Source organism: Citrus clementina, unplaced genomic scaffold (assembly GCF_000493195.1).
Source record: "Citrus clementina cultivar Clemenules unplaced genomic scaffold, Citrus_clementina_v1.0 scaffold_5, whole genome shotgun sequence".
In the NCBI taxonomy this organism is placed as follows: domain Eukaryota; kingdom Viridiplantae; phylum Streptophyta; class Magnoliopsida; order Sapindales; family Rutaceae; genus Citrus; species Citrus x clementina.
This window is the reverse complement of record NW_006262201.1, coordinates 18,218,809-18,243,289: the sequence shown is the minus strand read 5'-3', so window position 1 is coordinate 18,243,289 and position 24,481 is coordinate 18,218,809. Positions and strand designations below refer to the sequence as shown.

Genomic DNA, 24,481 nt, shown 5'->3' with positions numbered 1-24,481 from the left:
TTATATAATAATTTTTCGCAGTCCCAACTTGAATCGGAGGGCTAAATTAATAACTTTAATAAATTAATAAGATAATATTTTTATAAAAAAAACTTATACAACTCTATGGTCTCATTTGTATTATAAATTAATAATTTTATTAAAATTACAAATATAATTATATTGTTATTTTTTAAAATTTAAATATATTTGGATCTCATCTTTTTTTTTATTGCTTCTAGACGTTCCATGTTTGACTTCTAAAATACAATAATTTTAAATTTTCTTGTTTTAATTTATTAAATTGGTAAAAAATAATAAATTTTTAGTTGATTAAAATGTATGTTCATTGAGTTGTATATATACACTATATAAAGTAATAAATTATTAATTTATCAATTGATTAATATATTTTTAAATAAATAAGTTTTGTATGTTGCAACATTATCAATTTATAAAGATTTTACTGTATAACCAGTGAGGATTTGACTAACTTATAAGCTGCAAAACCCACAAACAAAACCACTACGAATTATATTTCGAATTTTTTTTTAATTATATTTCCGTTGACCTTTTAGCCACCCGATTATGAGGGAAGGAGACTATTAAACAATAAACATCCCGCGTAGATTGTGTATGGAGAAGAAATTAATGACTTTCGTATTGCCCACCAATTTTTTTGGTTCATAAGTCTATTTCTTTAACATACATATATTTTTCACCAAGTTTAATGTTTTGCAAAATCCAAAGTGGGAACGATTTGTATAATATAATAATTAAACTTGCGAAAATTTACTGTGGGTGCTTGTGAAAAATCAGGGTTCCACACAAGTTATTGACCCGGAAAGGTATATAAACAAAAACAAACTGTGGTCAACAATTGATTCGACGTTCTATAAATGAGACCATTATGTGGTCTTATTCCACTCCAGTTTTACAGCAGCAGCTTGATTTTTTTGCTACCATTGGTTGTAACCCACTGTAAACTGAATCAATCGCTTGTTTTATAAACAACCAAGATCATTTGATTTATTGCACCGCGTCTTTACAAGACAATTTAGAATTCCATTTTTTTTTTTTTCCCTTCTTCTTGCTTATTGATTAATTATCTTCTCTAAAGCATGAAGCTTAAGCAGTTCAAAGCCAGAAGCAAGAGCACAAGTTACTGTAAAAAAACATGTTCATCAGAATTTGAAAATGAGCAACCCCATCATCACTCAGAATCATTTGGCGCACAAGATATGGGCAGTGTGCCCAAAAGCATCTCATCTTCAGAGAAAAAACTTACATGGCTGCAGTCTCAGATAATTGGTAAAAATGCAGAATTTGATTCTCCATTTGGAAAAAGAAGACTCACTTATGCTGATCACACTGCCTCTGGCAGGTCTCTTCGCTACATTGAAAATTATATCATCAACAATGTGCTTCCCTTCTATGGTACTTACTTCAACATACTTGTATAATTGTATTTGACTTCATATTTTCATTTGTTTAGATCAAAACCCCCTATTGTTTCGGTAAATTAATCATTTTCTCCTCAGGTTTCAAAATTCATCATAGTCTAAACCAAGATTCTATTAACTTTTTTATGTCTTTTACTATCTTACCTGAGAAATCAGACTTAAGATTAAAAAAAAAAATTATTGATCAATTGTTAACCTTTCTCCCAGTAGTTTGTCAGCAAGTGATTTGAAAAAAAAAAATTGAAATGTAACCGAATTCTTTATCATATTTGTAATTAGAACAATTTGATTTTGAATTTGTCAAATGTAATTATTTATTTATTTATTTATTCATATTCTTGTTTATATAGGAAACACTCACACTTGTGATAGTTATGTGGGACAACATACGACAAACATGGTGCATGAAGCATCAAATTACATTAAGAAATGCTTAGGTGGTGGACAAGAAGATGCAATGATATTTTGTGGCTCAGGGACAACAGCTGCAATTAAAAGGCTGCAAGAAGTTATGGGGATTGCAGTGCCATCGATTCTAAGGGAGAAGCTTATAAAATGTTTAAGAGATGAAGAGAGATGGGTGGTTTTTGTAGGGCCTCACGAGCACCATTCAAATCTGCTTTCATGGAGGCAGAGCTTAGCTGAAGTTGTAGAGATTGGTCTTGATGATGATGGCTTATTAGATATTGAAGCTCTGAGATCAAAACTTGAGTTGTATAAAGATGCTAAGAGACCAATATTAGGTTCTTTTTCAGCTTGTAGTAATGTGACTGGGATTTATTCAGATACAAGATCAATTGCTAGACTTCTTCACCAATATGGAGGCTTTGCATGCTTTGACTTTGCTGCAAGGTACACAAAATTTTACGCACTTCTGCGTCATTATTTTCCTTTCAATTGTAGCATTATAGTTTGATCATTAATCTCTTGGCTTTATAATTTTATGATATGACAGTGGCCCTTATGTCGAGATTGACATGAGGTCAGGACAGACTGATGGCTATGATGCAATTTTTCTTAGTACGCATAAGTTCCTTGGAGGGCCAGGATCTCCTGGCATCCTTCTGATGACCAAGGCTTTGTATCAGCTGGGTTCATTTCCCCCTTCAACTTGTGGAGGTGGAACGGTTAATTATGTCAATGGCTTCAATGAAAAGGTAAACTTTCTTACTTCTGTTCGAGCTTATTAGTGCAAATAAATGCTTGATTTGGATTGTATAGACTAAATTCATTGTTCATAAATTGCAGGACACGTTGTATTTGGAAGACATAGAAGAAAGAGAAAGTGGAGGGACACCACAAGTTATTCAAATGATTAGAGCAGCATTGGCCTTTTGGGTAAAAGAATACATTAGTCATGAAGTGATCAAGAAACAGGAAGAAACTTACATCGAAAGAGCACTAGAGAGGCTTCTACCAAACCAAAACATCAAGATTTTAGGAAACACAAGCACCAAAAGACAAGCTATACTGTCTTTCAACATACATTCTTCTACCACCAATTCTTCCCTTGGTGAGAACACGAAAACAGAGACAGACAAGCCTCTGCACGGACCCTTTGTAGCAACACTCTTGAATGACTTGTTCGGCATCCAAGCACGCGGCGGGTGTGCCTGCGCCGGACCCTATGGTCACCATCTGCTTGATTTGGATGAGGCTCAATCATATCAAATTCGTTCTGCAATACAAAAGGTCATTCTTAGTCCTTGCGTATATACATGTTCTTCGCACAACAGCATTAGTTGAATATGGTTATAATGTTCAATTTACTGCAGGGTTATGTTGGGGTGAAGCCGGGATGGACAAGAATTAGCTTCCCTTACTACATGTCAAACGAAGAATTCGAGTTCGTTCTTGAAGCATTGGAGTTTATAGCTATATACGGCCAGCGATTTCTGCCCTTGTACAATTTCAACATCAAGACGGGTACTTGGTGTTTTATGACAGCATTCGAGGAATTGATTATTGGTAAGCAAAATAGTCACAAGCTTCATGCAAAGCAAGCAACGGTGCCAGCTGAAGATGAGTACCCAATTTATTTGGAGAATGCTAGACACATTGCTAGCCTTCTTCCCGAGTTTCCTCCTCAGCATCGATTACCAGAAGACGTGGATCCCAGTTGCCTACACTTCAGGATCTAGTTTTTCCGGTCTTGAAAATTATTATGATGGAGCCTATAATCTAAAGGGTTTTTTTTTTCACTCTTTTTGTTGACAGAAAGTAGATAAAGAAGGATTTTTCAATAAAAATATGAAAGATATATGGTAATATAATATAAAGGGATAAGGTGCGCGACCGCCGGCACAAGAACACTCTCGATAATACATATACTGCATGTATATTTTTATACTTGAGAGATTGACATTTGGATGCCATAATTATTTTTATCTTTCATTTTTACTGCTTAAGTCTCTTATTTATTTTATTACTCAATTACATCCTAACGTTAAAATAACAGCCGAAAGCATTGGTTGTGTAACTTTTTCTTTTTCAAATTAAAAGTCATACTTGTTGTGATATTAATCTCATGGCTAAATTCTGCCATAACCCCTGAATGTAAAATTCTAATATTGAATATTTAAACCTCAAATGATCAGATCTATTTATAAATATTTTAAAAAAAATCAACCTCCCACTAACCACACAAAACACTCAAAACTCCCATTTGCATGAGATGGGAAAAGAGGTGGTATTCCCTTAAGAAACATGAAATCCAACTTCCAACAGTTATTTCTACTTACATTCGGAAAAACTTTTCTGTCAAAATTTTAATAAATGAGAAATCAACGTGCCGTTTGGCACTTGATTAACTGCCAGCTAAAACAAAAATAAGGCAGCAGGTTCATAATCTTTTTGTAGTTGCTAATTTTTAACTAGATGTTAATGAAATATATAATATGCATGTAATGAATTAAAACTGCTACCCACAAGAATTTGCAGAATGAAACTTTGGAATTCATTCCATTATCCCTTCAAATATCAAAATTCACTAATTTACAATTAAAGAACCTACAAACTGAAATTCACTAATTTACAATTAAAGAACCTACAAACTAAGGACAGACATAAAGGCTCAAATCATACAAGTTCAAAATTTTCTTTTATCTGTCTATACATACAGTATATGTAAAGGGCTTCAATGATGGTATACAACGACAATGACTTTCAACAAAGTATCAAACTTAACTTCTGGCCTGTCAGCAGGCCCTGTCAGCAGCTCAAGCACAAAAATCTTCAAAGTCGGGCTCAGATTTTCAAGGCCTGCTTCGATATGAGGGTGACAATCTTTATCAACTTCATAAATCAGGATGCATCAAAGAGGCTAATGTCTATGATATGTTTGACAGTGGACGAAAAAGAGAGCAATGACAACCAGAACCTGTTCGAGATTGTAAGAAGGTATGCTCAAAAAAGGAGAAATAAATATTTTAACTGTTATGGGGGCATGTGTGGTAAGGAACAATCAATTTTCAGGAAATTTTGCAAAGAAAATCTTATAATCCTCAGATGCATAAGTTAATTAAGGCTCTATCCACCAGCAGCCACCTCTACCAAATCAGAAAAGACGATAAGAAAAAATTTTCTTGCAATGAAATAATGCAATTATCATGTCAAGAAACTGCATACAAACCTGGTATATGGAGAACAGATTGTACATTCAAAGGAAATGGCTGGCCATCAAAAGTTGTGGCTTTTGATTGTCTTCTTCAACCTCCATTGAAGCTTCAGCTTTAATTTCCTCAACCCTTTTGTCCCAAATACTGTCTATTAGCTTCCAGGTTTCATCACTTACAGTTTGGGTCTGCAGATGGAGACAACCAAAATTAAGAGAATAAACGTATCATTAGCTGGTACAGTCAAGTATGGTACAGAAATTTAGTAGTAGCTATTCCACTGACCTGCATAGGGCGAGGTGCACCAAAAGTTGCAAACCCAACGTTTCCTGGTGCAAACGTGGCCCTTCCTGGTAGCGAGACTCCCTGAATTCCCCATCGGCCAGCATAAATTAAAGCACCATACTCATCAACTGGACTTACAGCAGGCTGAAAAACAAGCAACGAAAAGCATTACAATGTCTACATGATCAAAAGCACTTGAAAGTGAACATAACCCTATTAAAGTTCCACCATCAAGAAAATGAACAATAAGCTCAAAATAGATTCTCACAAACAGGTTTCAAATTGCACATCAAAAACTCCATCATTTATATCAATTTCCAGAAAATTATATGTAGTAAAGATATCTAGATTTGTGCAAACATAATAATAAAGATGCAAAGCACTGCTGTGCCTAGGAAACAAGCATCATGGAAATTCATTTTACATTCCTTGTTAATAAACTACCTGAGGTATTTGAGGCGCCTTTTTATATATGTCCCAAATTTCCTCAGCTTTAATCTCACCCTTTTCGAGTAAAATATCTGCACAGGATGAAGGCATGGATTTGAACAGTATTACACTTTGCTCTTAACATGGAATCATTCATGGTTCATAACCTTAAAATTTTACCGCACATTGAAGCCAACCAAATTGAGTCATCGGAATATTTCAAAAACAACATAATGTGCAAGGACTAATATCTTGAATGAATCTATCAATATAACCTGTAATTGTCTCCACAGCTGAATGGTATTCTCTGAGCACAGACACACATTTTTCCACAGCAAAACGCATATATTCATCTCGAAGTGCTTCAAGTTTGGTTGCAAGCTGTTATAATCAATAAGTCAAAACTATCAGTACAATTTATTTTCTTTAGATGAACTCTTTATTGAGCTTAACCAAGATAGTCACAAAATTAACATGTTACAGAGACGCACATTTGGCACTAGATCACTTTGATTCCTATAGTATGCTTTCCCAAATGCCGTCATCCCAGTCTGCAGAATCAAAAATTCTGCAAGCCTTGAAGCATCTAGTGTAGCCTTTGAAGAGATCCAGCACATGTTGTCAATCCCAAACATCTGCTCCTCAATTACTCGAGCTAAATAGGAGGTCAGTGAGTCATTAAATTTATTCATATAGAACCAAAGATACACGCGATATCCAAAGAATATATACTCTTCAGCAATCAAAATTAAATTAAAATTCAATGGACTGAGAAGTGTGAGGCATGTCATTAGAAGGTGCCTCCAAGATAAACTCATAATAAGACTATTTTAATAGGCTTTTTCAAATATGGAAAAATACATCTTGAAAAAGACAAAGGATAAACCTTGCAACAAGTTTGAATCAACGAACCATGACCTTACTCAAATTATCCAGGATTAAAAACAACCAGGTTCATAATTTTGTAAAGTTGAAGTTTATTTAATTTCTTTACGTTTATTTTTATTAAGATTGAAGCTCTTTATTTATTTTTATTAATTTCTTATGATTTAATGAACATAACTTAGGACTCTTCACTCAATAAAAGAACATACCCTCAGCCATAAATTTAATTTGATACTTTACTGATAGATATCTATAAGATTAAAAAATAGTAATAAACTAAGTATTAAAAATCATCATTCACAATCTGTAAAGTTAATAAATAACCTAAGTTAAAATTTAAATAAAATTTGTAAATTAATTTCATACAAACTTGCAAATATATTAAGCAAATTGCAGACTACACGAAGTTGAATGTGAATTCATTCAAATGTTGATGTTCACAAACAAAAATGATGAAATAAACTGCTCCAGAGATGCTTTATACGAAAAAATGTAACTTACGACCACAAGCACGGACTATTGCATTCAAATAATCGTTTTTTCTCGAAAAAACTCTGCCTGAAATTTCGGCATAACGCATATTTGGTTGGCTTCGGATTGATTTTATGTCCGTCTGCAAAAAATATATTCATATATATGAAGATTTAATTAACACATGTAAAGATACATAAAGACATTACAATACCACAGGAAACAAAATGGCACTGCCGATGAACAATCATGAACAATCATAGCAACCTCTATGATTGGACGGTAGGGATCTGGCAAGTGGCATGCAAGAACAGCTACAGCTGCTTCTCTATATGCCAACCTCAATTTCAATTCTTCTGGAATATCAGTACTGTCTTCTTGCCCTGTTTCAAACGTGCCCTTTTGCTGAAATGTCAAAGAAAATAAATAAATAAAGTGAGAAACGGGAATCCAATCACAAATAGAGTCAATTCTGTCAAGCATGATATGGTGAACTCAGCACTAACCCGTTTCAAAGCTTCTAAAAGTTCTTCTCGCCCAATGTAGTCTAAATCTTTCCTGGCAGTCAAAATTCCGGCTTCATTCCTGCCATTAAGTTTCAGAATGATTAACCAACTTTCCAAAGGTTGAGTCACCAAAGTCAATAGAAAGCATTCCATACAGTATATTTTGCAGCTCTGCCCCAGTAAAATCTTCTGTAAGCTCTGCAATTTCTTGCAGTAGAACGTCCTTTTCCTCCTCTGAGCGAAAATATTTATTTCTAGCATGCACCTGTTATGAGCAACAATGTATTCCACTAATAGATACAGTACAAAGAGGAGAAAGCTAGCATTCCCTTAAGCCAAACACATTAAAAAAATTTAAAAAAAAAAAAGAGGGAAAAATACCTTCAATATTGCAAATCTACCATCCTTAGATGGCAAACCAACCCTCACAATCTTGTCAAAACGGCCCTTTCTCAAGAGAGCAGGATCAAGAATGTCCAGTCTATTAGTTGCACCAATAACTAACACCTGACAAACCCATTTAGCAGTTAATTAACAAAAATGAATATTCTGTTTAGTCCAATAGAATATTTAAAAGCTACCTGTGATGTAGAAACTTTAAATCCATCCATCTCAGTCAATATCTGAAGCAGGCCTTGTTCCCTTTCTGCACCACCCTACATGAAGCAATTATATACACAGACCATTATATTCGACAAATCAGCGAGAAATGGCAGAAAAACATACAATTCTGTATGTACATCACTATAAATAAACATCATACTAAATATGCAACAAAAATGTATTTAGTTATGAGTCTAGGATGAACTGTCCAGTGTTAGAACAAGTGTGCATGTAATATATTGAGGAGAAAGTCTTAGGATGGTCCCAATAAGACCATCCATTAAAAATCATGCCACATGTTTTGAATTTTCTCGCATCTATTTTTATTACTGTAATGTGTCTACGTGGTAACATTTAATTGAATGGGCGTATAAATATGCAGTACATCACTCACCTGATACTTTCTCTTTATTCAGCAAAAGAAATTATAAGTACGTACAAATTTATTCGATTACTCCATGATATAAATTTTTGAAGGATAATGCTTTTGCTAAATCAACATCTAGATCAGAAACAGTCCCAGTCCTTATAAATCACATCAAACTCCAAAATTGGATGTTAATAGTCAATTGATAAATAAAATCATAAATCCTGCAAAAAGCTCCAATGGTTTAAACTAGAAAAATCCTGCAGCCTATATGTACTACAAAAAGCTCCAGTATAGATCAGTCATGATTCTATATATACTTCACTTGCCTTAAGTCCCTTTTCAGAATATTAGCACCATTTCATGTCAACCCAGAAGCCATCTTTGATCATCAGACATATAAATACACCACAGCCTGACACTTGTTTCTATCCCATACACACGCAAACTGGTATCAGTAAATTATTGTATAATAAGGATGGCCATATAAAATAATTCAACTGTTCTTTTCACTTCATTATTCAAATAGACACTCCAAGCTCTAGTTCATTCCTCCCCACTAACATAAATGTGTGTGTGTGTGCTCACAAGCAAGCTTTGAAATTCGAATGGAAAACTTTCATACAACCATACCACAAAATAACTGGGAAACTATGAAATTCTACTGACGTAGCAATTTGAGGACTCAAATGTAGTTGCAACAGAGATGTATAGAAAAATACAAATCTAAAATAAATGAAACCAAATTTACATTTTTTATTAGAAGAACAACATTTATCATTTCTAAAAACATACATATATTAGTTCAGGCAGGAGATACAACATAAAATTTAAAAATTACTAGACTATTTGGAAAACACATGCATGTAAAAACCTCTGGAGAACAGAGATTAAAAATTTATGGAAAAATGAAATTTAAAACTGGCAGTGAGCTTGCTTGCCAGTTATTAAATTCTTATATCCAATCACATTTCAAACGCCTTTTAAGAGAGATGAACCCAAAATAGAGAGACAAAAGGACCAAAAATGAACAGAAGAATGAAAAAGTTAAACAAAAAGAACATAGAACCCCCACTTAGTGGTCGCCCAATAATCTACATCAATTTTTAAATTCCTATAGACATAAGTATGATCATAGACTGACTGGGTAATAGACACTTAGGTACGTGCATGCCAAGATAAAATGCTCACTATTCTGTGCAACCTTGCACTATAGCATTTATAATGCAGACGTATACATGTCCACAGAAAAAACGAAACTAACACTCAAGCAGAAAATGGTCATCATCCATTAAGTTATTTATCATACACACAATGCTCCAGAAACATTATATGATCTATTTTACTTCTCGAACCCTGGAAAATTTATAAATACAGGGGAAGAAAAGGAGAAAGAGAAACATGTACAGTTCATTTGTTTTTAACAGTAATTAGTATCGTCTACAATAACATTAACTGAATTTGGTGTGTAATAACCAGTTAATCACATTGCATTGTCCACTTTTATAGGAAAAAATGCAGAAAAGTAATCAAGTTCATTATTTTATGTTCTTTTCCCTTTTAAATATTTCTGGTACAGGAACAGAAAAGATACTTAGGAAACAAAACTTGTTTTGTAGATGAAACAAGAGTCATTATGTGTGTGTGTATCTGTATGTATCTGTATGCATATGTATATGTATAATGTATATGTATATATATCTTACCCCGCCAATATCAGGTCCACCACGCTTGCTACCAATTGCATCAATCTCATCAATAAAAATGATGGAAGGTGCAAATGATCTTGCACTAGCAAAAAGATCCTTGACACGTGATGCTGCCACGCCCACGAACATCTAAAAGGTGAAGTTTATTAGCCAGATTTTCGAAGTTACTAATATGTCAACATCATTGTCTCAACAAAAGACAATTGCTGAATTTCCAAGAGTTCCATAGAAATGCACTTAAAAAAAATACTATGTTTGAATCTTCATTCCAATGTTGCACAACAGGATATACTTCCAATAAATAGTTATCATCCCACAACATAATCTGAACATAATATTATCAATCAAGTTTATCAATTCCAAGGACCATGGTTCCATACATTCTGGAAAAAAAAACTCGGTTTAGGATTGACTAGGTGATATGCAAAACAATGAACTGGCTGCATTTCCCTAGCATAACCACCAAGATTGTCAACAAACCATAAACTGAAAGGTATCATAAGTGTCAGGAAACCATATGGCGTTAGGAGACAAAAAACAATTCACGTGCATCTTCATTACTTTTTCCACCTTTATCATATTTTTTCAGAGAATCAGAACTTACCTCCACAAAATCAGTACCATTTGCTGCAAAGAAAGGCACTCCTGCTTCACCAGCAATAGCTTTAGCCAACAGCGTTTTACCAGTTCCTGGAGGCCCATGTAGAAGGACACCTTTTGGGCAATAAATACCTTTGTTTTGGAACTCCTCATCATTCTTTAAAATACGCACAATCTCTTGCAGTTCTCTCTTTATATACTCCTGACCAGCAAAATCATCAAAGGTAACTCCAGTAGTTTCTTCTGCCGATATAAACTTTGCCCTGGAAGTAAGGTAACAAATATTATATTGCTAGGCCACACTCATTCGTCTGAATTTTCTCAACATAAAATGCTTAGTTTTCATGATCCAATTGGAAAAAAGAACTCTTACTAGACAAGAGTATGTGACACCAAGAATACTCTCAACTCATAAAAATGAGGGACATTAACCATTTATCATATGAAGGACATTAAACATTTATCAGATGAAAGAAAAATAACAGTATTTAAAAACAAGTCACTCATAAATCACTATCCACTTACCGACTCTTGCCTAATGATCCAAGTGCACGGCGCTGGAGTGGCTGCCTGGTTTTTTGGGGAGGAGTTCCCAAGTCACAAGGTATTAACTTAGCATATATTGGCCTCATTATATTGTCAATCCAAATGTATAATCCAACAGCAAGGGCAAGTCGCATAGACCATATGACTGCTGTAGCAACACTAGAGTAGACTTCTGCAGATACTGTATTCACATTAACTACATCAACATTTACTACTTGCTGGTGCAGCTTTTGCCATACATCATTCCAACAATCAATGGGCATACGATCTACCACATGGCGGCGATAAATGATGTCCTTCCCTGGATTCCCTTCTTTTCCTTCAACTTTTGCATCTTTGTAGTATGGCAAAATCACTGAAAAATGAAATTTAACAAAAAGATTCCAACATATTCAACAACAAGAAACCACCAGAGAAGTCATAAAAAGAATTACAATCTAAACGCTAAGCTGATTAAGCAAGAGAAAAAGAAATAGCAGGTATAATACATCATTTTCATGAGCATGAGATTTGGTGGGATAGAGTTTGTTCATCAACATCACTTTGGGCTTCTGTTATAAATGAATTTCAGGATTCTTCATTTTTCATTATTTATTGAGAGGCCGTTTTACACAAATTGAGTTTGTTTCTTTATTATGTGAGTAAATTTATTATGTAATTGTCACCCAGTCCAAAAGTGGACAGTCGGTTCACATTTCCTCTAAAAAGTATTATGAAAAATGCTTTCTGTCTCATCAGAGTAAAACATTGAGCAATTCAAACAAAGAATAGAATAGGAAAATGAAATTGGAAGCAAAAATTAAGGACCAAATAGGTTAGAGCATATATGAGTTTGAAAACGTAGTCCAGAGGCCAAGTAATGGACAAGCAAAGAAGAGATTTCCAATGGAGTCCATTTAAGAGAGAATTAAGTAAAGATTGCAATATAAATATAATCTACAGAAATTGGTTTCAGAATTCAGTATAAATATACTTCAATTTGCAGTCTTATGCATCATATTTTCAAATTACTTCACAGGCTATCACGGTTTAATAGATGTTTAACATTCACCAATTAAATGTATTTCTCAAGAGACAAATTTAAAATGAATTCTACTAGGATTGAAGATGTAAGCCCATAAGAAGCCATTTGAGGATCACTAATAAAATTCATCTCCTCATTTTTCCTTGGTAAGCCTGGTACTACAATTCATTTTGTTTCGAGCACACTGTGATTATGTCTTGCATACTCTTTTACATTGTTCTTTCTAAATTTCTAATAAATCTGCCAAATCAATACTTTGAATCCAGCTTCAGCTCAGGCTTAAGCCCAATAAATAAATAAAAGAAGGCCATAAAAGCAATTTTACTGGTTCAATAATTCTTAGAGCCAACTTCGTCAATTAAATTAAGAGCATCATTTACCAACTTATATAACTTTATCTATGCAGAAATCCAAGGTTAAAAACATATCAAGGTGAATCCATCTCCCATCAACAGATTAAGATTTATGACAGTACAGAATGGACATGTTCTATGTATATTCAGGTTAATGTTTGACTGAAGCTCTCTCCGAAGAGTTGATGCACACAAGACTCAAGTAATGAAGTGACTACTAGAGTCTAGAAACACAATTCTTATGGTAATCATCAACTTTTTTATACTAAGCATTTTATGTATGTTTACACAGCTGCTCATGAACCTACGTGAGACATTTAATCATTAACTAAAAATAGAATATCCATAACATTCAACTTTGCAACACCAACGGAATGCACTAGAGATGCTTTTTACCATTGTATGTTTTGTTCTCTCATACATGCTTTACATTTTAGCCATTATAAAACCCAAAATGTCTTTCTAAAATAACAAACAATAAATACAATTTTATAAATCTAGCTACCTAAATAAATTTTCCAATTATTAAATACAAGCTTGAAACCAGCAAAACAATTAAAAATTGAATTTTCATAAGCAACGAAGAACAAACTCCCTACCAGATACAGTTTGACCATAGTTTGAGTACTCCATATATTGGACACTATTTGAGTTAAGAAGCTTCCAAAAATCACTGAAGTCAATCCTATGCGAATTCTCAGGGTCCAACTCTGTTCCTTTCAACCTTCCACACATAGTCATTAACACTCTGCTCCATTCCGAAGCCAGCACAAGCTGCCTCTCCAGCTGCACATTGGCCTTTCTATCAAATTCTTCCAATTTGTTAATCCGTTGCCTCTCTGCTTCCTTCAGTTTCTGATAAAATATCAAATAAATCTTTAGATTGAAAATTTTCAAACACAAAAGCAAATAATTGAAAAATAATAATAACAATAAAAAAAAACTGATATATCAGGAAGTGCTTTTGGAAACAGCAAAAACGCTTCCCAGTAATAGAAATTAATGTATTTTGCAGTAGAAATCAATGTCTTTTGCAGCATTTAGCTGAATTAAAAATAAAATAATAATAATAACTTCTAGAAATTGGTTGCCTTTTCATTAGAATGCACTTTCTATAAAAGCACTCCCAAAACAAAACAATAAATATAAAATTACAAAACAAAATCTAACAACTTGATATGGATTTTTGAACGCGCGTCTAACACCATTTCAAACTGACATAAGTTAATAATGTATTAAAAGAACAACATAATTTTAAAATTTTAAAAAACAAAAATAAGAAACCTCGAAAAGCTGAGTTGACTCGGCATCTTCTTCTGAGTTCGTAGATGATGATACGACTGAGTTGGAACTTGAAGCTTTACAAGCACTAACACTGACCCGGTTGTGCTTAACTGTAACGAAAGAGCGCCTCTTTGAACTCAATTTGGTTCGGAAAATGTGTTTATTAAACCGAGAAAAATGAGAGGGGAAGTGCTTTGGGAATGTAATTGAATCGAGCTGTTGTGAGAAATGAGACTGCATTTTTGTTTTATTGTTACTTTATTTTATTTCATGGAAACAATGGAATTTTCTCGGCTACTTTCTCTCACTTTCTCGTGCGGGAAAGTGAAGGAGAAAATGCACGAAGTTTATCCGAGCTAACGCAGTGTTCGGTGAGCAGTGGAGGTTTTTATGCGGGTTTCACCTTTTAGAGAGACGAACGAAACGAAGCGTTGGGCTTGAGAAATTAATGACACCGTTTCGTTTTTAAACGACGTCGGTTGAACCATGTGATTGTTTATATAGAAGATAGCATGTACACCCTGAGATACAGAGAAATGGTGACAAAAACTCTTAAACTTTTAATAAGAAATACGAAGACTTCTTTTTAATCATATTATCCTTTAATTCTATATATTTAAAAAAGATTCATCTCAAAATTTTATAATCAATAGATCTATTTTATTATATTAAAGTAATTTTTAATAATAAATAGAAGCATAATAATAAAATTAATTAATTAAAATTATTTTGAATATTATAAAAATTAATTTTAATATTGTTAATAGGAATTTTTTTTGTTAATTGTAAAATATTTATTTAAAATCTCTGTAATAAATACAAATATATTACTAAAATAAAGAATAATTTAAATTTTTAATATTATTTTAATTGTCAAAAATAATTTAATATTATTAGTCTACTAGATAAATTATATTATTTATATTAAATTTGTATTAATTTAAAAAAACCCTTAAAGTCAATTTTCTAACTACTAAATTCAAAGGGTATTATGGTTAAAAAGGAATTTTAATGTCCCATAAAACTTAACAGTTTTTGTGATCATTTTTCTAAAACTTAAGGGTATAAGTGTCATTTTTCCTTATATGTATTATGTTTTTTAAATAAGTGCTTGGTTATGACCATATTTGATTTTGACGTGATGTAACTTTTAAATTATATCTGCTGTGAAAAAATGTAAATATAAAATAAAATTAATAATATGTAATAAATAAAATTTTTAAATAATAATTTTGACAAAATTAATAAAAATACAACAAAATTTTCATTATAAAAATGTAAAATTAAATCAACTTAGCTATTGAAATTAATATTTATCGAACACTATAATATTATAACTTCTGATCAATTTTAATCTCGAACAGGCCTAGATTAAAAATAAAGGAGAAATGTAATTATTAAAAGAATTAATAAAAAATTCTACCGCATGCCTTTTCACATTCTCCATAATTACCAATTAAACTCTTCTATTTTCTCTCTCAAATATTAGTTTGAAAATACGCCATCGAACACAATTTCAAACATACTAAAAGTTAATCATTTCTGTACTCAAAAACAAATTATAAACATGGCTTAATTTTGCAATCCCATCATACAAACTTGTCATCGAAAAGAAAAAGACAGATTAATGTTGTTAATCAAAAAGACTAAAAATCGTATTGATAAAATGATTTAACAAACAAGAGTTCTTTACCCTTCTTTTCTAAGGCAAAAATGATTTCGAAATACAGTTTGGCATTAGGCATCCCCCCAATTCTTGGCAATTTTGGGTCACCATCTATTTACTTGTAATGAAGAATTCTGGGCTCCTAAAGTTCAGCATAACGGCAGTGTCCTGTCTTATTCATGCTGCCTTTGAACTACATATACACTCTGGGTACGGGTTTTCGTAAAATGATTCTTCAGTCCTGAAACGTGCTCGGCCTTTGATTCCTGGTAAGGGACCTTTCCTTTTCCTCGGCCCCCCTTGCCTGTGAATGTTTTAGCCACAGATGCAATTACTTCATTACAATGTTATTTTGATTCTGCAGACTGGTTAACTGATTGCATGGCAACAGTTTATTTCTTTTGAATAGATAGATATACATTACAAAAAGTCTCAATGAAGTTACCAGTTCTCATGAATTTGCTGCACACGTTGCGAGAAGGATGGCCCTTCTCTAAGCTTTCCACTTTTCAGCTTATCAAAAAGTTCAACAAGTCCTCTCCTGAAAAAAGAAAAAAGGAGAGCAATTACTCAGAATATCAGTCTGCTACTACATCACAACAGGAATCTTCTCCATAGAATGAACTAATGATTTAGCTAGTCTAATTGTCAGTTCTCCAGAGTCCTTCCAAAAAACATATTCCAGGGCTGCTTTAATACCTATCTGGGGTAATTGTCTTGCGGTGACCTAAGAATCTCCGGTGGCCCTCAACTGCTCTTGCCATGTTGCCAGAATGTGATGGGATGAACACATCACTCTCTACAGAAATCAAGTAATCAAGTGCTGCAGTTTGCGACGCATGATTAGCAAATGCTTTCAACTCTTCCTTGGTTGCCAAAGTTTCCTGTGAAATCCAGCCACTGATTTGTCAATGCACCTGTACCATCAAACTATGTTGGCTGGGTAATAAGCTACAAAATCATAGGCATACCTTGAAAACTAAATTTGGGAAGCGATACATGAGTTCTGAAAGGTGAGCATTGCCACCATAGATTTCTCCAGCAGCAATATAAATTATTGTTGATGGAGGATAACCAAGGGCTTGAAGAAATATCCCCACCTCCTTGGGAGTTAGTGGACAATAGCCTCCAATTCTCTGTTCTGTTGAGTTTATCTTTTTAACTTTCCAATGATTCGTGTTCTCCCTAGAAAAACAATAACCATAAGTTGTAATAAGCAACTGACTTTCCCAAAAGTTTCAATGGTTTTAACACTGGAATTTTAATTCACTGATTTTGAGGAAATCAAAATACTAGTGTATTAACGTAAAAAATAATTTAAAAGTAAATGGAAAGGTTTTCAAAAACTTTGAGAATATGCTAAATGACTTTTAGCATTCTTTGAAAGTTTCAGAAACTGCTGAAGCACAATGAAATGAAAAAAGCTTTAGAAGATATTAAACTGACCTAAAGTCAATGATTTATCTGAGACTAAGTTTTACAGTACAACTACGACCCTACATATAGGCAGAGGCAGGCCTTTAGCCAAGGCTTATCCTCTCAGTTTGACAATGTAAGGTTTTTCGGAACTATACAACCCACATGCTCATGCAGACATAATTCTCACCTCATTATTGTCAGCTCTTTGGATTCTGCATCAGTCAGACCATACGTACAACCAGTAAATGACAGCATGTCTTTCTCGTATCTGAGATGAAGGGCTATGTATCTTCCCCCACGTGATCTCAGCCGCTCCACCAGCTTCTGTGGTGTCAGCGTCATGCATGCTCAGAACCTAATTTAACAGGAAGCCCCATAGGAGACCTCTTAAATGCATCATAGAACTTTTATGTACATTGCATGCTAGCATAATACACAGGACATGCTGAAAGGATAAAAACTATCAAATGATTTCAGAGATTGAATCAGCACTTGTGCCATTCAAAAGTCTTGTATCTTCTACGAACTTGCACAAACTCAGTTTGAATCTATTAACAGGATGTATAGTTTGTAAACCAATAACATTTTCAGTTTTTGATAAATTTGGAGTATTAAATATAATTCAATATAATCCCAAAGGAAATAGCACAAAACAACCTTTGTCGTTCAGAGTTTCAACTAATTCCCTGAAAATCTAAAAACCGTTTGCAAACACTTAACTAAACACATTTTTTAATGATTATTTGCATCTCTTAGTTTCAGAAGTAAAGAATCATATATACATTCTAAATTAAATAATCCCTAACATAATCTAGGGTTTTGATACTGTCCATAAAGATAAAAGAAGACGGAAGAAGGACAGGGGTGTTAACACCAAGGAATAGCAATTCGAACCTCTCCTAGGATTTCGATTGGGGGAGAGAAGCGGAGAGCATAATATAGAGCACGGCACCTCAACCGCTGTATATCCAGAGGTAGATCATTGTTTGCAAGTCGTGAATCTGATTTTGCAACATGGATTACCTGCAGAAATTGACTTGATAAGCCATCTTGAGTTCAGTCATCTTTCCGTTCAAATAAATCCTAAGAACTGATTGTCTAACTTGAGCAACCACTAATTTCACTCAATAATTAGCCATGATTTCAAAGGTGAAAGTGTAAAGCAAGGTCAAGCCTTCTAAAATATTTGAATATAAAAGTTTCAGGGGACATGCTTCAAAGTATTCAAGAAATTGACAAATCATGAACTTATATACCATAATAACCTAATGATTATGTTTGTTAAGTGAGTGACTTTTTCCCAGTTTGCAGTATCAAATCCAGTGCAAAACACGGGTCTTCTCAGTTCTAAGTTCCAAACCGGCATCCATACGTAAATATCATAAAACGATTAAGAGGAAAAAAGGGAGGATGGGGGTGGCACAAAGTCTTTATGGGTGCTAAGTGCAATGGATTAGCACGACACATTAAAAGTGGATTAGTTAAGTTGCAAAAATCCTTGCATAAAAGATAAGGTAGAGTAATGTGGATAAGCCCCGTAGGAGGACGTCCTATGGTTCTCTTACACCCAATGCTGTTTGATAGTTGAATGATTGTTTCTCTGTTGGCTATAATAAACGTTATATCAGGGAACAGGGATGGTCTTTTCAATTCTAAGCGCAACAATAGGGCCCATATGAAATATCATAAACAGATAAAGAAATAGCAAACACCACAGTTTTTCATAGGTGCTAACTGCAATAGACTGCTGGACACCAGTAAGAGTAGATTAGCTTAGTGCAAAATCCTCTCACACAGAATAAGGCCCTCTGCTCAAAACCAAGATCCAGTTTTTTCAACTTGAAACTTCACAACAAAATATTACACATACCTGATATTCCTTAAATAGCTGTGTCATCTCTTCATAGTAACCCACCCCAGACCAGGAAGTGAAATGCTTCCGGGCCCGAGGTACTGACTCCAGTTCCTTGGGGAGCTCCTTGGCAATCCTCAAGTCTCCTCGTAATGTTTTAATAAATTGCGCCTCATCAAACATATCTGAAAATGTACTGTGCATAGGGTTCACAACATGAGAAATTCTATGTTAAATAATATACTTTTTAAAGTAATACTGGCCTAATTATGGAGCACTTCAGAATACCTCGAGTCTTTCCAGAATGAACGTTTATCCAGTTGAGGAATAACTAAGGTTGCATTCATTATGTGTGCCACAGCCACCATGTCCGCTATCTACAACAAGCGCACAGTTATTGAATTTTGATTAAGAGAAGAATCAGAAATTGGATGGTGAACAGCTAAATAGAATGTTGAACTCTTCTATAAATGCATCGTACATCTTATTTTCTGAACTATGTTTCTGCCGTGGATTTGTCATTTTTTTGTTTCTACTTTGCTTTTATAGAAAATGCTGCGCTCCATCAGATAGAGCAATCTTGACTTTGATGGCAATCTTTCCTCTTGGTTAGACTAAAACTATAGCTGAAGCACATAAATTTAGAACATATAGCTGTCTTAAACTTACACCAGTCCGCATCTGATTTAGTCCTCCATTGCTTTTCACTGTTATGTAGTGGTCTGATCCTTGGGCAGCTGAAATAGCAAACCAGAATTTAGAGGAGCGATAATATGGACAGAGAGTAAGAGAAAAAGAGAAACAAAGGGTGTTCATTGGTGGATTGTGCTGGTATGCATGTTTTTTTTTTTTTTCCTCCCTGAAAGAAAGAGCGAGTTACTTATCTTGAATTTAAATAAATAAAAAGAATCGGTCAAGAAGATGCAAGAATATGCCCTGATAGAAGGCTACAAGTGATACAGAAAATAAAGCTTATAAAAATATTGAAGACCTGGAATTGTTATAGAACACAATTCAAGGGAAAAAGAGTTCCAACAGAATTACAGAAGTGTCATTAGATTTTGTTCCACTAAGTTCTAGGAACAGAACGAGGGATCCATCCTGCACCGCAAACAAAATAGGATAAGCAGATGTAAGTAACTTTTACCTCTGTATTTACTAGTAGGCTTGACGCACGGGTGTAAACCATAGCTAAAAGGAGGATCCCAAAGTTGTTCATCCGGAATCTGCAAAAATTGCAAGCAAAGAAACCCAGTACCATTAAAAGAAAATGCATCACTATTTCTTAAAAGGCTGTTAAAATTGATATTGTTTACAGCATTTTTTGAATTAAAATGATAATATTCTTAATTTCAGTTTCAAAAGTGAAAGCAATATAGAATAGGGATGTATAAGAAAAAACTTGCAGCCGAATCAGAAAAACTTTAAGCAATTCTTATTTCCTTTTTCTAGAAGGAACTATCAGCAATCAGCTTTTTGCAATTGTAAGGTATGTTCAAGGTTATTATTGCAATTAGATATAGGCATATTTAGAATGTTACTGTAACACCCGAAAATTTCCAGCAAATTCTAACTAGTTTTAATATATCGCAGCCTATTGTTCTGTGAACAAACAAATCCATCAGCCTATATGAGTTTCTTAACCAAGTCCTTTAAGACTTTAACTAACTTTCTTTGGAGCAGATCATGCATAGTAAAATATGTGATAATTGAGAGGCATACGAGGCGATTATGGGAAGCATACTATTTTCCAGAGTTTTAGTTCATTGAAACAACCAAGTAACATATAAGTGACTAATAAGAGTTTCTGGAAAGGCAAGCCAATCAATAGTTTCTTTCTTTCACATAGTAAAATAGCATGTAAACTACAGTTCAACAATGAGGCAATTCTCCAATCCTCTTTTTAGAATTTCTCAGCTACATCAAATGGTTGAACATGAATAATAATGAGACATTTTGATCCCGTCCAAAAGGTCCCTCTGCCCAACATCGGTTTCCATTTTAAAAGTTGAGCTCACACAAATGGTAGTAACCACATTGCCTTTCAGCGCACTTCAATTCAAAGTACAAATACTTCCTTAACTTTTTGTAACATGTATGCTACAAGATCCTAAATCTTCTACTCTGGCATTTATGCTAATGTAACAAATCCAAGTTCCTTCAACAAAACACCTCCCACAATCAACAACTGAAAGAAGAAGCCAGCAACCCAGATACCAAAACACAGAACCCACCAAGAAAACAGAACAATCTAATCAAAAATCAACTTTCACAGGCCAAACCATAACTACCCAGATGCAGAAAACAGAATAAAAATCAATAATTTAACATCAATAAATAGTTTTAAAATCTTTAAAAAAAAAAAAACCAATCTTTACCTCTAAAGATTCTAACTCGGATTGAGATTGAGACTGAGACTGAGAATGTTCAGTGAAGACAGTCCTCTGCCCATCAGTACCATTATCAACATCCAATATGTTTATACTAGTCTTAACAAGAAAAATGAAAATTGAAAAGGCAAAGAGAAGGATTATATAAAGAGTGATGCTTAAAAAAGATGGTTTCTTTGAGAAAAAATTGGCTGTTGAAGAAGAGGTTCTCTTGTAATACGAGCCTCCTCCTCTATGGTGATGATTTTGTACCATCTCAAATCAAAAGTAGCTAGATTTGCTCTTGCATTACTTCATCCAACATTTGTTCGTACTCTGTTTTGTGGTTTGTGTGTAATTTGTGTGAGAAAGAGAAGAGCATTTCTGGTGTGAAATGGTTTAGACAAGTAATTATAGGTGGGGTTGTCTTAGCCGTTTGATTATCAAGGTTAATGAATGATCGACAATCTTGTAGTGTGAATGTTTTGGATACAACCCCTGAGGTTTGGAACTGTTACACTTGAAAAGGAACTATCGGTACGTTGTCATATCACCCCTAAACGCATATGACATATATAAATTTTTTATGTGAATTTTTAATAATTTTGATACCATTAACAACAGCCGTGAATATTTTTAAAAAAATTATTTTCACTATTTTTATTTAAAATCTAATTTCTTTATAATTTTTTTCGGATAGACAACTTATCAATTCATCATGATGAATAAGATAGTGTAATTTTACATTAAGAGAATATTTTATCTGTATTGAAATATGTGATTTTTTTCATCTTTAAATTCAACGTGTCTCTTATTTTATGGAGTAAGTAATTTGTCTTATAGTATACTGAAATCTATATTTTTTTTCAACTTTTTGCTCATTAAAATATAAAATTATAATATTAAAGTATTCAATAACCATTAGTTTCTCTAACTTGTTAAGTTAGTTTGATCCACCACTTTTATGTGATGATCACTATATATTATTTAAAAATCATATTTATTATATGTTTTAACTTTTATTTTATAATTAAAATTTTTTATACAGTTGGGATACTTTTTAAGTCACAACACCTTAACAATAAACACAACATAAAATTTCAATCCTAGATTATGTACGAGGAATAAAAATGGTTAGCGGAGAGAAGAGTTTGATCCAGAAGGAGCCAGTTGAAATAATAAACCCATATTGAAACAATTAACTTTTAATAAAAGGTCCATAATTCTAAAGCACAACCTAAGGAAAAAAAATTATTATATAATGAAAGGGAGGTAGTACAAGAATATTGAAAGAAACCTCAAGCAAAATAATTGCTGTTAATAAGGCAAGCATGCATGGTTGATTATTGAAGAAAACCCCATGAATGCGACCAGCTTCCTTGCTTGTACAGTTATATTGCCACCTTGCAGCATCCAAATGGATATGGATCCTCTCCTAGGGTTTTTTTCTCTTATTCCTCCTAAACTTTCAAGGATCCACTAACATGTGTTATTAATGAAATTGAATGGCTGAGATTTTTTTCCCCTCACATCTCTCTCTACATTCACGCCCATCTCTAGCAAATTGTAAAAAAACAAAAAACAAAAGCACATGCTAGAGAAATGAAATCAACAATAATGTTTGTTCTAATTAATTTCATTCTTTTCGTCTCTTCTCTTTCTATATTGACGATGATCTTCAGCAAATTGAAAATTAAAAAAAAAAATCTGAATAAAGATGGTTAGGAACATGGGTGCGGGAGGCTGAGGGACAATAATGATGATTACGGGCTTCATGCTATATAGTATCAAACAGCTTTTGTTCGATCATTGAAAAATTGAAGAATTGCTATTGATCACTTTGCGAAGTGTCTTGAGGATCATGGATCAAGAGAGGTAGCAATTGTTCAAGAAAAGCAAATTCAGTATAAGGTTAAGTAAACTGTATGATGATAAACTGTAAGTGAGAGTCTTAAGTTTGGTAAATTCATAGGTTGTAACATCTTCACTTAGTGAATTATTTTTCATCTGGGCGTGGCCTCGTTGATGTAGGATTGATTAATCCGAACCACGTAAAAATCTTCGTGTCATTTATTTTCTACATTTTATTGTGTTTTTGGAAAATTAATATTTTTTATGCAGATGAACAGTAATCGTGAACATTAACAGTGAACAGTATTTCTGAAAAATTAATTAAGTTGTTAATTTTTTGTTTTTAATTGCCTACATCTATTTGTGATAAATCTAAATTTCTTTCAATTGATATCAGAGAGGGACACTAACTATTTGGTGAGATTCTTGGAACCTAAATATATTTTTTAGGTATGAGTTGTAAAGAGAATGAGGCTCTTTGGCTCGTCCACCTGTACTAGATAGGATGAATTATGCTTATTGGAAGTAAAGGATAGAAATTTATCTGATAGCTATTGATGAAAGAGTTTGGCAATGCGTACTCACAAGATATACTCCACGTATCAAAATTGATGAAGATGGTGTAGAATCTCCGAAGGAAGTCAGAGAATGGAGTAATGATGAACTTGATGCGTTTGGATATAATGCAAAAGGACTTAATGCCATTGTTAATGGAGTTGATGTGTTTCAACACTAACTAATTTCTACATGAAAGACATCTAAAGCTACTTAGGATATACTCCAAAGGACTTAATGCCATTGTTAATGGAGTTGATGTGTTTCAACACCAACTAATTTCTACATGCAAGACATCTAAAGTTGTTAAGGATATACTCCAAAGTACTTTTGAAGGCGACAATACGGTAAAACGTTCTAAACTTCAGAAACTTACATTTGATTTTGAAAACCTAAAAATGCATGAACATGAAACCATATCTGAATTTTATTCTAGAATCCTTATTATGGTTAATGATTTTTTTGCTCTTAGAAAACTTATTTCTGAAGAAGAAATTTGCAAAAAAATCTTAACATTTGCTCATCTTAAATATCATCCTAAAATTTTGGTTATTGAAGAATATGTTGATATGTCTGCTATGACTAGAGGTTCACTTATAGGAAAATTAATGGTCTATGAGACTAACTACTTGAATTTGAATCTCAAGAAAG

General features: G+C 33.4%; 3 protein-coding genes across 5 annotated transcripts; 1 reads left to right on the top strand and 2 right to left on the bottom strand.

Annotated features, from left to right (window-relative positions):
* The first annotated feature begins 1,017 nt into the window (after positions 1 to 1,017).
* LOC18042401 (probable cysteine desulfurase) lies at positions 1,018 to 3,653 on the top strand. The gene is made up of 5 exons (XM_006432187.2): positions 1,018 to 1,416; positions 1,793 to 2,294; positions 2,398 to 2,599; positions 2,691 to 3,134; positions 3,218 to 3,653. The coding sequence occupies exons 1-5, from the start codon at positions 1,101 to 1,103 to the stop codon at positions 3,581 to 3,583; spliced, it is 1,830 nt and encodes a 609-aa protein (XP_006432250.1). The 5' UTR covers positions 1,018 to 1,100; the 3' UTR covers positions 3,584 to 3,653.
* A 774-nt stretch (positions 3,654 to 4,427) lies between these two features.
* On the bottom strand, positions 4,428 to 14,551 carry LOC18042400 (probable inactive ATP-dependent zinc metalloprotease FTSHI 4, chloroplastic). 2 transcript variants are annotated; one of them, XM_024184244.1, is made up of 17 exons: positions 14,119 to 14,551; positions 13,434 to 13,689; positions 11,437 to 11,812; positions 10,916 to 11,174; positions 10,309 to 10,440; positions 8,214 to 8,288; positions 8,014 to 8,139; positions 7,788 to 7,897; positions 7,633 to 7,711; positions 7,394 to 7,531; positions 7,157 to 7,268; positions 6,262 to 6,425; positions 6,046 to 6,151; positions 5,786 to 5,862; positions 5,342 to 5,485; positions 5,074 to 5,244; positions 4,428 to 4,703 (listed from the first exon to the last, which is right to left on the bottom strand). In XM_024184244.1, exons 1-16 carry the CDS (start codon positions 14,356 to 14,358, stop codon positions 5,101 to 5,103), a joined length of 2,538 nt encoding a protein of 845 aa, XP_024040012.1. In that variant the 5' UTR covers positions 14,359 to 14,551; the 3' UTR covers positions 4,428 to 4,703; positions 5,074 to 5,100. The 2 variants fall into 2 exon arrangements, with proteins under 2 accessions (XP_024040012.1, XP_006432249.1); XM_006432186.2 differs by having other exon boundaries at positions 4,429 to 4,821.
* Positions 14,552 to 15,693: 1,142 nt separating this feature from the next.
* LOC18042399 (O-fucosyltransferase 38) lies at positions 15,694 to 21,819 on the bottom strand. Of its 2 annotated transcripts, none has more exons than XM_006432185.2 (11): positions 21,434 to 21,819; positions 20,203 to 20,281; positions 19,725 to 19,792; positions 19,344 to 19,432; positions 19,074 to 19,251; positions 18,098 to 18,226; positions 17,391 to 17,527; positions 16,756 to 16,969; positions 16,484 to 16,668; positions 16,230 to 16,325; positions 15,694 to 16,088 (listed from the first exon to the last, which is right to left on the bottom strand). In XM_006432185.2, the coding sequence occupies exons 1-11, from the start codon at positions 21,698 to 21,700 to the stop codon at positions 15,962 to 15,964; spliced, it is 1,569 nt and encodes a 522-aa protein (XP_006432248.1). In that variant the 5' UTR covers positions 21,701 to 21,819; the 3' UTR covers positions 15,694 to 15,961. The 2 variants fall into 2 exon arrangements, with proteins under 2 accessions (XP_006432248.1, XP_024040834.1); XM_024185066.1 differs by having other exon boundaries at positions 17,391 to 17,524.
* Between the last annotated feature and the right edge of the window lie 2,662 nt (positions 21,820 to 24,481).

Bases quoted from the DNA above. Each gene is read 5' to 3' on its own strand.
- LOC18042400 (XM_024184244.1), bottom strand. From the start codon at position 14,358: ATGCAGTCTCATTTCTCACAACAGCTCGATTCAATTACATTCCCAAAG. The intron at 7,532-7,632 runs GTTAGTGCTGAG...TTGACATTTCAG, and splicing joins TTTTAGAAGCTTTGAAACGG to CAAAAGGGCACGTTTGAAAC. The intron at 5,863-6,045 runs GTTATATTGATA...CATCCTGTGCAG, and splicing joins AGCTGTGGAGACAATTACAG to ATATTTTACTCGAAAAGGGT.
- LOC18042399 (XM_006432185.2), bottom strand. From the start codon at position 21,700: ATGGTACAAAATCATCACCATAGAGGAGGAGGCTCGTATTACAAGAGA. The intron at 16,970-17,390 runs GTGAGAATTATG...TTGTTTTTCTAG, and splicing joins AAAGAGCTGACAATAATGAG to GGAGAACACGAATCATTGGA. The intron at 16,669-16,755 runs GTATGCCTATGA...TGGATTTCACAG, and splicing joins TCCCAAATTTAGTTTTCAAG to GAAACTTTGGCAACCAAGGA.
- LOC18042401 (XM_006432187.2), top strand. From the start codon at position 1,101: ATGAAGCTTAAGCAGTTCAAAGCCAGAAGCAAGAGCACAAGTTACTGT. The intron at 2,295-2,397 runs GTACACAAAATT...ATGATATGACAG, and splicing joins TGCTTTGACTTTGCTGCAAG to TGGCCCTTATGTCGAGATTG. The intron at 3,135-3,217 runs GTCATTCTTAGT...AATTTACTGCAG, and splicing joins TTCGTTCTGCAATACAAAAG to GGTTATGTTGGGGTGAAGCC.